The sequence below is a fragment of the Athene cunicularia genome (assembly GCF_003259725.1).
Source record: "Athene cunicularia isolate RWA chromosome 28 unlocalized genomic scaffold, athCun1 chr28_part1, whole genome shotgun sequence".
Taxonomy (NCBI): domain Eukaryota; kingdom Metazoa; phylum Chordata; class Aves; order Strigiformes; family Strigidae; genus Athene; species Athene cunicularia.
The window spans coordinates 1,963,043-1,973,015 of NW_020799139.1; the positions used below are offsets into that span (position 1 = coordinate 1,963,043).

The 9,973-nt window shown below is 49.2% G+C and overlaps 1 protein-coding gene across 3 annotated transcripts; it reads right to left on the reverse strand.

Moving 5' to 3' along the window:
* Positions 1-568: 568 nt before the first annotated feature.
* SGTA (small glutamine rich tetratricopeptide repeat containing alpha) lies at positions 569-9,269 on the reverse strand. Of its 3 annotated transcripts, none has more exons than XM_026864955.1 (12): positions 9,199-9,269; positions 8,880-9,018; positions 7,641-7,744; positions 7,354-7,438; positions 6,589-6,688; positions 5,385-5,489; positions 5,067-5,205; positions 4,187-4,249; positions 3,758-3,795; positions 2,654-2,743; positions 2,290-2,413; positions 569-1,968 (listed from the first exon to the last, which is right to left on the reverse strand). In XM_026864955.1, the coding sequence occupies exons 2-11, from the start codon at positions 8,977-8,979 to the stop codon at positions 2,299-2,301; spliced, it is 939 nt and encodes a 312-aa protein (XP_026720756.1). In that variant the 5' UTR covers positions 8,980-9,018; positions 9,199-9,269; the 3' UTR covers positions 569-1,968; positions 2,290-2,298. The 3 variants fall into 3 exon arrangements, with proteins under 3 accessions (XP_026720756.1, XP_026720754.1, XP_026720755.1); XM_026864953.1 differs by having other exon boundaries at positions 8,880-9,033; XM_026864954.1 differs by having other exon boundaries at positions 8,880-9,038; positions 9,199-9,268.
* Between the last annotated feature and the right edge of the window lie 704 nt (positions 9,270-9,973).

The window sequence follows — 9,973 nt, forward strand, 5'->3', positions numbered from 1 at the left end:
GCCCATCAGCCCGCCCACGCCCACCGCGCCGCGGTGCGTTGCCGAAGAGCGTCCGCGGGAAACGCGGGGGGTGGCGCCGGGTTCCGGCCCCCCCCACACCCAGCAGGAGCTCGGCCCCGGGGAGCTGCGCCTTGAACTCAGGCGTATAAAAATGAAATTATTAAGAGACGTGGAAAAAAAATTATATCTATAGCTACAACGGAGCAGGGAGGAGAAGGAGGGAGGGGAGCAGCCCTGAAAAAGGAGGAAAAATCCGTGCACTTCCCTCCTTTTGAGTAATTCTCGAGATTTTTCTTTCCACACTGTCCTACATTCCCCAAATATCCCATTTGGCTCGGCTGGAGAGAACAAAGGGAGCAGGGGAGGCAGCCATGGGATGAGAGTTCCCCTCCCTGTGCTGCAGGAACACACGGGAGGAGCATTTCAGCAGGAAAAAAACAAAAAAAACCCCACCCTGGATTTGGGGGATAAAACCCGTCCATGGGCTGTGCTGGGCAGCGACCCCAGCCCCGACCCCGCAGCCCACACAGGTCCTGCTTCAGTCATGGGGGCAAGAGGGATAACAAAGAAAGTGTCCAAATATTTTATTCTTCACAAGTTACATTAACCACATATTACTTTATGGAGCATTTACAAATCTTTTTTTTTTTTTCCTTGATATTAATGTTCAGATATACCTGCTCACTCACACCAGCGGGTCTCGCCAAAGGGCGTTTTCCATCTCACACCTCCCCACCTTCAGACCAGACGCTTTTTCCCCAGCGGTCAGGCCGTGAACAATTGAATTAACTACTTTAAAGCCGATTCTGAGGTCCATCGAAAAGTCTCTGGCCTCAACTAGTGACTTCTAGGGGAAGCGGCCAGAGCTTTCTGCTCGCCCAAGGAGGGACACGGGGAGGGAACTAGAAGCTGCGGGTCACTTGAGTTGGCTCCAGGAGCTTTTTCCCCTCATCTATGCGCTGAGGTGTAATCACTCCTCGCCAATCCCCCACGTTGAACCAGCAGCCACTTGATTTCTGACTATCCAAGCAGCATTTTTTATTCCTTCTGCTCTCTACTCTGGCGCCCTCTACTCCTATCGTTAGCACAGTCAACCAGGTTGATTACTTACATGCATAAAAGATTAAAAAAGCAGAAAAAAAAAATCCTTTTAAACACCAAAAACATCTTTCTTACTGTCCACCTGACTAGTTCACAGATTGGATCATTCCAACAACATAGCCATAATTACTAAACACTAGACAAATTTTGTCAGGACTGGGAAAGAACCCCAAGCAGCGTGCCAGGAAGCCCTCAAGAAAGGAGCCGTCGCACATGGCCAGTCCCAACCCCCCGACACATTTACACTGACCTGTGAGAGGCAAGCACCAAACTCCCGTGTATTAACAACGCTGGCAATGTTGCTACAGACCTGAAGGAGAAACGCAGTCAATCTAATCAACAGAAACCCTGTTTCTGGAGGCAAGAAGATGCCGTGATCCCCAGAGTGGTCAAACACTACTGTCTCTAACTGGCAGGAAGATTAAACGGGGCAGGACTGGGGGTTAGGGAGGACTTGAACACTTCTTTGAAGTGGCACGTGGGCAGGAAAGTGAAGACGTCCTGTAGTGAAGAGTGCATCGTTCTTCAAAAACGGGTTAAAAAATTCCCATGTAGCAAATAACATAGAAATGTAACAGTGTAGATAATTTTCTGAGTTTCTTTAGAAAGACTGTTGATGCTGGTTTGTGTTCGGCTTGCTGGATCTTCCAGAAGAAAAAAAAGACTAATGGAAAGGCTGAGGGGGAGGAGCAGGGACGAAGACTAGGGAAAGAAAGCGTGAATCTGTCTTTAACATGCAGGTCATATAAAGTATTTTGTTTTTCCATTATTTTTTTTCCCCCTCTTGGACACTTCCAACTCAAGAAATGGCAACACGCACATGGCTTCCAGTTTTTAAAGCAAAGAACATAGTTCCCATGGACTGCGCTGCAGAGACAGGAAGACAAGACATTTGCAAATTCAATTTTTATGAAAATCAAGTGTCCCTTTAACCACCGTGAGCACTAGATAACGAGACTCGTTTGTCAGTCACACAGTGTGTGAGGGAAGCTCTTATTCACCGCTCCTCAGGGCTGAGCCTTGCACCTGAGGCTCAGCACTAGCAGCACTGACGCAGAGAACCCCGCCTGAGCGGAGGGGAGACACACCAGATCACCCAAGTAAGGCACATGACAGATATTGCAGCCAAATTCCTAAATTCCCACTCAGCTGGCCACAGCACAGCAGCACTCCTGGCTACAGCCTCACCTGGAGTGCTCATTCCTGCTGATCTTCATTACTGGCACTTGGAGTTCGACTCCTAATCTGGCTTCGTAGCTGCTCTATTAATTCAGGATTCTGCTGCTGCATCTGCTGAGCAAACTGCTGGCCCCTGAAGAACAAGAAATTGTCCCATTAGTGCTCTCACACACACACACAAACACGGTTTGATGCTCAGAAATTCTCCAGAGCCGACTGTCAAAACTCTATCAAGTAGCTCACATCACCAAGAGAGGTGATACTTCACCCAGCATTTAAGCCTTCCTCAACATTAAAAGTTTCCAATTCTGGTCAGAAACCCCCCAAATCCATTTCCTGACCAAGGCAAAAGGAAACACCCAGCTCTACTCACGCCTGTATGAGGCTGGCGAGATCATTCGTGGAGGGGCTTGTGCCTGCTGCTCCCATGGTGTTGTGGCCACCAGAAATCATCCCGGACATGCTGTGGAAGTAACAGCCGTTGCTTAGAGTGGGGAAAAACCCAAAGAAATTGTTTGGTTTATGCTGGGAGGGGAGTGTCAGCGGAACAGGAGCACCTTCCCACACAGATTATGAAGTTACCTGCAAGGGAATCTTCTGCAAACACTTTTTGTACATTAACTGCAGAAGAGTAACTAACATTAAACTGCACAATATGTAGAAATATTTATAATAGTGTCAGTTACTGTATTCCCAGAGACTCCCCCTTTTGCGTGCAAGCCCTGTGTTACATTTAAACACTGCCCTTCCTCACAGAAGCTATTTGCTTGCTCTGCATCAAGTGAGATCTACTGACAGGGCAGCCTAAACATGATTCCCTCACTGGGAACAGCCCAGAATACACCGGGTCTACCCAGCCCCTTCCTCTGGGAGCTCTCCCGCTGCAGCTGGTGCAGACCCTCAGCTGGCAGCAGCAGTGGAAGAAGCAGGCAGAAGCAAATGGAAATGGTGGCTGGCTTTCAGCCCTTCAGCCAAATTATCTCCCCTGGTAATCAAAGGATGAGCTGCAGAAGGTCTGTAACTCGCTGCCCACCTGCGCTCTTGAAAGGACAGTCAGGAGAGGTACGTGCATTATTAATTTTATAACTTTATACTACGTAAGCATCTCACAAACACTGGGAACTGATCCTCACAATCCTGTAGCCCAAAGACTGAAAACATTCTCGCTCTCATATGAAGCTATGAAATCCTGTCTCCAGGTCACTAAATCCTGCACAGCAGAGCCAAACTGACCCCGAGCTCCCCAACCCCACAGTCTCTCCTCCCTCCCTTCTGCAAACATTTATACTAAGACCCCTCTTCAGCACAGTCCCGAGCACTCAGAGGACACACTAGCTCAGGCAACTGGCCTGGTTTAAGGGCTGCCCTCCATACACCACCCTGCTCCCACCATGTCAGCCCTACTGCAAATGCCAACCACACACGGAGCCTCAAACCAGTGATTCAAAGAGGAAATACAAGACGGGATCAAACTTACAGCTGTTGTACTTGTGGATTGTTCATTAGGTTAGATGCCTATTTAAAGAGGGGAGAAAAAAAATTACACCCTATTTAGTCAGAAATGACTGGGTAGATATGCAGATGATGTGCCATTCAACTACAAACAAAGTGAAGGCAGATTTGAAACAGATCAATAGGATAAAAATAGCTGAGAAAAGCACAGAGCGACACACAAGGCAGGGCTGGTAATGAGGAACAGGCACCCTGCCACACCCCGCACACCACAAGAAGCCTGTCAATCAGTCATTTGACCTTTGGGAGATACAAGCAGAGTTTCCACACAGCGACACCGAAACCGAGAAACGAAATGAAAATAAATCTGCTGAAGAGACAAGAGGAGCTCCCCGCGCCACGCAGGGATAATTTCACCCAGGGCAGGCCGAGACACAGCTGTGCCTGGATTTACCATGCTCATGAAGCCGGGGTTGTTCAGCAAACCAGCTAAATCGAATCCTCCTGGACCTCCAGTCTGTGAGAACAAAGAAACCACAGGCAGATGATGACATCCTGATGCACTTTGCAATGAACATTAATACTTTACTCCCACTGCTAGCAGAATCCAGCCCTTAAACCACGGCAAAGGGAAGAGGCTCTGTCCACACCCTCTCTGCAAAGCCCCGAGCCACGGGCAGCCTGGGGATTAGGCTCACCAAGGGCAGATCTCTCCATTACATGGCTTACTGGTCACCTCTCACCAGCTGAGCCACACCAGCCACGTTACAGCTCTAACCCGTTAGTTTCCCAGTTAAACACATCCACTTGGTCACCTTTGCGCTGGACAAGTCTTTAGAAAATTAAAATCCCCTTCAAATAATAAACTAACATGGTCCTGCATGGAGCACAGCAGCAGTGCAGTGACCAGCTTTCTGGCTAGGAAACCTCCAGGTCTCTCTTCTAAAGAAAACAATCTTGGTAAGAAAAAAGAAGCCATCTAAAATGCCCTTTTGGTATCGCTAACGGGTCACTAAAACAAAAAGCTGGATTTTAGGAGTAGTGACTTTAAGAAAGGTGCTTAAGGCTCTTTCGAAACACTCCCTTCCAGTCAGTCTCATTTCAAATAAGCCCGAGGTGACTGTGCTCAAGCAGTGAAGTTACTCTCTCTGGATATTAGAAAGGGCCACAGCAGGACTCACTAACTATCCCCCCTCTGCCTGCAAACAGGATTTGTATTCTAAACACAGCCCAGGTCATCAGGGCTCTGCCAGACAGCGCCTGGTGGCCCTTCCAGTGAAGAAGCTGCCTCCTCATCCTCCCCACGTGTAACAAGCATTAGTTTCGGAACTTACTGGACTAGGAGTCTCCTTCATTTTCTGTTCAGCTATTTTAAGGTTTGATTTGTAGGTGTCATTGTCTGGATCCAGCTCCAGGGCTTTTTTGTAGTAAACAACAGCTTCTGTGTGTTTATTTAAACTGGAGAGGGCCAAGCTATTAAAGTGGAAATAAAATTAAAAGTCACAGAGTTAGAGAAGCATCTGCAATCTTCCTCCACCCCCAGAAGTGAAACACTAGGTATTTCTGCACGCCACTCCGGGGCAGACCACCACTGACAGTATTCACTCCCACAAAGCATTAAAATCTTAGCCCAAAGCCCTGCTCTTACTTACCCCATCCTGCCATAAGCTTTGCTGTAGTTTGGATCAATGCCTATAGCTCTTTCACAGTCTCTCACTGCTCCAGCATAATTTCCTAGTTTACTGTATGCAGCAGCTCTGGAGGGAATGGAGAAAGATGTGCAGAAAAGATTTAGCTTGAATACGCTGATCAAGGTCACCCCTGTTCCCTCCCTGTAGTCTCCTGTTGCGCGCAGCAAGGTCAAGTGTGAACGTGACATAAATCCAGGCCATATCTAGGGGAGCAGGCTGCTCTCCAAACACCCAGCTCCACGTTCTGCTTCTACTGCAAATAAATGGAGGCCCTCCCCTCTCCTTACAGACTTTCTAAGAGGAGCCCAGGCCCCGGGGAGGCACCCAAGTATCCCACTTACCCGCTCCAGCTTCCCTCACATCTTGATTTTAGTCATAACAACCGTTTCATCCGTTCCCCCACACCCTCCGCATAAGAGGGAAAACTGTTTTTGAAGCCATAACATGGCTTCTTCAAGGCTCAATCTCCCAACTCTTACTGACATCAGGGCACCCGCCCAAAACCTCCTGGGACTGACTTTCAGGCAGCTGAAGCAAAGCTCTGCTAAAAGCTGCAGTTCCCTGCCCCAAGAAACCCCTCACCACGGCACTGGCGAGGGCACAGACACATTATCCACGCAGCCAGCTGCACCCACTCATGACAAGCACATAACTAAACCAAATCCCGATTCAAAGTGCTTTATGCAACAATTGTGTTCCCAGCAACTTCCGCTTAGCGCTGAGAAACAGGAGATTCACTTGCATACCCAATTCTGCATACACACCAGCTCACACAATTGTCATTAACGAGCCTTCAACTTGTCTCATCTCACTCCTTTGTTTTTATTACCAACACAGGCTCTCAAACCTGGGCTCTCTATCCCACTCAAGAGTTAATTGCATAAAAGCAGACAGCGTTTCTTGGCATCCTTAGATCTCCTCAAATGCCTAATAGAGTTTGTTTCCACACCCACATCCTACCTAGAGATGCCAGGGCACAGAGCTGGCAGGAGGCACAGGAAAGTGTGTCACTATGAGCTTAAAAAAACCCCACACAAAGAGCAGCAGCAGAACAAGCAGTCTAGAGAATGATAAAAAAGGGATTCTGACCATTCAAGAGTCTTAGATGCAAGCAGTCAGAACAAAACCACAGGTGTACAAAGGTGGAGAAAGGGATAATCAGTACCTGTTGCAGAAATACACAGCATTGGATGGATTTAATTCAATTGCCTTCCCATAGAAAGACACAGCAGCTTCAAAGTTTTCTGCCTTCATTTGTTCATTTCCTAAAAAGATGGAGGAAACGCTCATTAACAAGCAAAAAAATGGGAACAAAACCAACAGACCTGGATCTATGTTCTACTTAAGAAAATAGAACATGAGAGAAATCAACCGCTTGCAACTTTTGCCGGTCAATCCAACCACTTGCAAGCGTGAGGCGCATTGGGCAGCGAGGGAGGGGACCCACGTCCCGGCAGTTCCAGGTTGCCTGATCCCACAAGCTCCCCGAGCACCCTCAGCTGTCCCCCCTCCCCGGGCACACCCGAGGCTCCCCCAGAGCAGCACCACGTCCTGAAAAGCCCTGCAGGGTGCTGCCTCAGAGAAAGCTCTCCATTGTCCTTCAGCACTAATCATGCGCTCGCAGGGCAGAGAAGAGGCAGCACAAAGAGGAGAGCTCCAGAGGAAAGATGCCCTGTTCTACACAGTGCCGGCTTCTCAGGATGGAAAAGAAAACGCTGATCCAGCTGTCTATCCAGGCTCTGTGGCAGCTAAATTATGTCAACCTACACACACTCCTGGAGCACAAGCAGAGAAACAAGCACAAATGGAAGAGCTGATCCCATTTGCTTTTTTCCCCCCATTCCAAGCGTTCCCCAGGTGCTGAGTGAATTAAGTCTCCCTCCCTGCTCTCATCTAAACCTTGTTATACACCAGCTCCAGAGGAGGTTACCTTCAGTCTTGAGCCTTTCAGCTTCAGCTATGTCATCTTCAGAGGGGGTGATGGGCTCTGAATTTGTTCTGATGTGTTCAGGCTCCTTAGAAGGAAAGGGAGAATGCTGCAGTAAGGGCTCCCGTCGAGCTGTACTACACCTCCCCCTTTCCAGGCACTGGCTCATCAAGCCCAAAACATTTCACTCCCACACACCTCCGAGGGGGCAGCATCGCCACGGAAATCAAGCAGAGCTCATTGCTTTCGCCGCTTAAATAGAAACTCGGCACATATTTTAGGGCTCTTACCTTCCCTGCAGCAGCTTCAAATATTTCTGGCAGAGTCTGGGACACAGCTAGACCCTGGTCCTCCATCGAGACCCCAAACGCTGTCTCCAGGCACTGGATGGCCACTGGGCAAGAAGAGTCAGGTAATTAATTAGCTTTTCTCACTTCATCTGAATTTGAGACCAGTCAGTGTGAGGTTAATGGTTGGATTAGATTATCTTCAAGGTCTTTTCCAACCGAGATGATTCTGTGAAATACTTTGCCTCCTCCCATAGCACCTGAATTTCTTACTGTTGAACTAACAGGAAAACAAAGCCACTCTAAACAACACAATTCCAAAGACCAGGCTTAGTACTTGGGCCATATCCTCAAATTTTGCCAAAACCTGAGAGCTGGGCAAACCTTAGCTCTAGAAATTAATGGATTGAGTCAGTCACAGCTCCCACGTGCTGGGGGTAGAAGTTAACCCAGCTGGGGTGGACAGGGCAGGGAGAGATCTGCAAGTTCCACTTGCTAAAGGGTGGCTGCTCCGTGCCAACACCACCCACCCACCCTCCTCCCTCCCCAGGCACCAGAGGGGAAGCCCAGCAACACACATCTCAGTTTTACAGAGCTCTCGTGCCATATTTTACAGTCCAAAAGCACCAGGAATAAACCCTCCTTCCACTCTGTTGTTCCTGCCTCAGCCAGGAATGTACCCGCCACTGCAGACGTGCCTGGGCTCTCTTTCAGTGGGACAAATGTACAAGACTAAAGACTAAGGCGCCTTAAGTGGATCTTTTAAGACCAATGTGCTCTTGTTACCAGTGAAGCCCTCTGAAAAAACTTGTACAAATACTTCAGGGCAAGCTGTGGAAGAGCATTTTGATAGCAGAACGGGAAAAGCACTCTGCAAGCAAGAAACACTTCTGTACAAAGTTTGCATTTTATACATCAAGCTTCCTGACTCCACCTCATTTAAGATAAAGCTTGCAAGTCTCAAAGCCTGGGTCAGAGAGGCTTTTGATCTCAAGTATATCTCTTCCTCGAGTTAACCTGCTTTTGCAAGAGATATCAAGAAATCAGATAAGCAGTCAGCATCCCTAATGCCCGGGATAACTCCCCAAGACAACAAATTCATTTCAAATCTTGAGCAAGGTTTGACATTAGGCACAGCCCAGTCAAGGAAGATGCAGAAGAGCGCAACAGTGTCCAAACGTCCCGACGTGCTGGGCTGACAGACCCAGGTGTGTGAACTGGGAAGCACATACAGCCACCGACCTTCCAAACTCTCCTGAGCGTCTGGAGACAGACCCCCATTCTGCAGCTGGTCATGTAGAAACTGGATGATGGAATAGGCAAGGCGCTTCTGGTCTGCCATTCCGGGAAGCTGTGAGCAGTTTGGGTCAACTTCTTGTACCTTTAAAAAAAAAACCAACCCTGTAGAGCGAGAAGTTATATGACTTGATGGGGAAGAAGTCAATGAGCTTTTCTGCAGCTCTCCCCCAATATGAATGAGGAGGAGAAGGGAGTTGTTCAGGACTGGCCAAGACCTCTGGAGTCTTTGTTAGACTCTGCTTGTAACCACAACCCACTTTACCTGAACTCTCCAGGCCTCAAGTCACCCTCTGCAGCGTAAGCAACACAGAACAGTCTTGCCCCACAATGCTCCTGCCAAGGGAAATACATCAAAGGTGTTACAGGCATTTTGGCTACCAAAAAATCTCTGGCTGATCAGGACTAGACTGAGCAGCTCACCACTAAAAAACCCAGTCATCCCCTTTCAGAGCATAATTTGATTCTGAAACAAAACCAAGTGCTGAAGCAATATGCCCCTGTGAGCAGAGCTGGGGTTCAGGGCTGCCAACTCCCTGTGCTACTTGCCAGCCGACCCTGCCAGGCTGCTGATGGCAAAGGAGAGCGAAGGCCCAAAGCAAAGCGACCCCCGCAAACACACCCCGAGGCTGGGGCTTCCCCGAGACCCCGAGGCAGCTCCTTGCTCGGCACTGCTGCTGTGCTGAACTGCCCTGCCAGAATGCTTAACTGTGTTTGTAGCACAGAAAACCATTCAGGGCAATTTAATAGAGAAATTAAATTGTTTAAACACAATTTCTGCCCAACAGAGCTAAACTAGCCGCAGTCGCAGGCAGGCGTGGCGGTGTGAGCCTATGCCGGGCTCCCAGCCCCAGGGACAGGGGAGGCCAGAGAGCCCCCAGACCCCCCCGGGCCCCCAGGGGCAGGCAGAGAGGAAGGAGGCACCTCCCTCCCCCCGTACACCGGGGCCGTGCCCGCAGCTCCTACCGGTGCCCCGGACCGGACCCCGCCGCCGTCACCGGGCACCCCGACACTCACCTCAGCCGGGGCGGGCTCAGCAC

Bases quoted from the DNA above. Each gene is read 5' to 3' on its own strand.
- SGTA (XM_026864955.1), bottom strand. From the start codon at position 8,979: ATGGCAGACCAGAAGCGCCTTGCCTATTCCATCATCCAGTTTCTACAT. The intron at 7,745-8,879 runs GTCGGTGGCTGT...CTTCTTGCCCAG, and splicing joins CGCTCAGGAGAGTTTGGAAG to TGGCCATCCAGTGCCTGGAG. The intron at 5,490-6,588 runs GTACTGATTATC...CATTCCCTCCAG, and splicing joins GCTGTGTATTTCTGCAACAG to AGCTGCTGCATACAGTAAAC.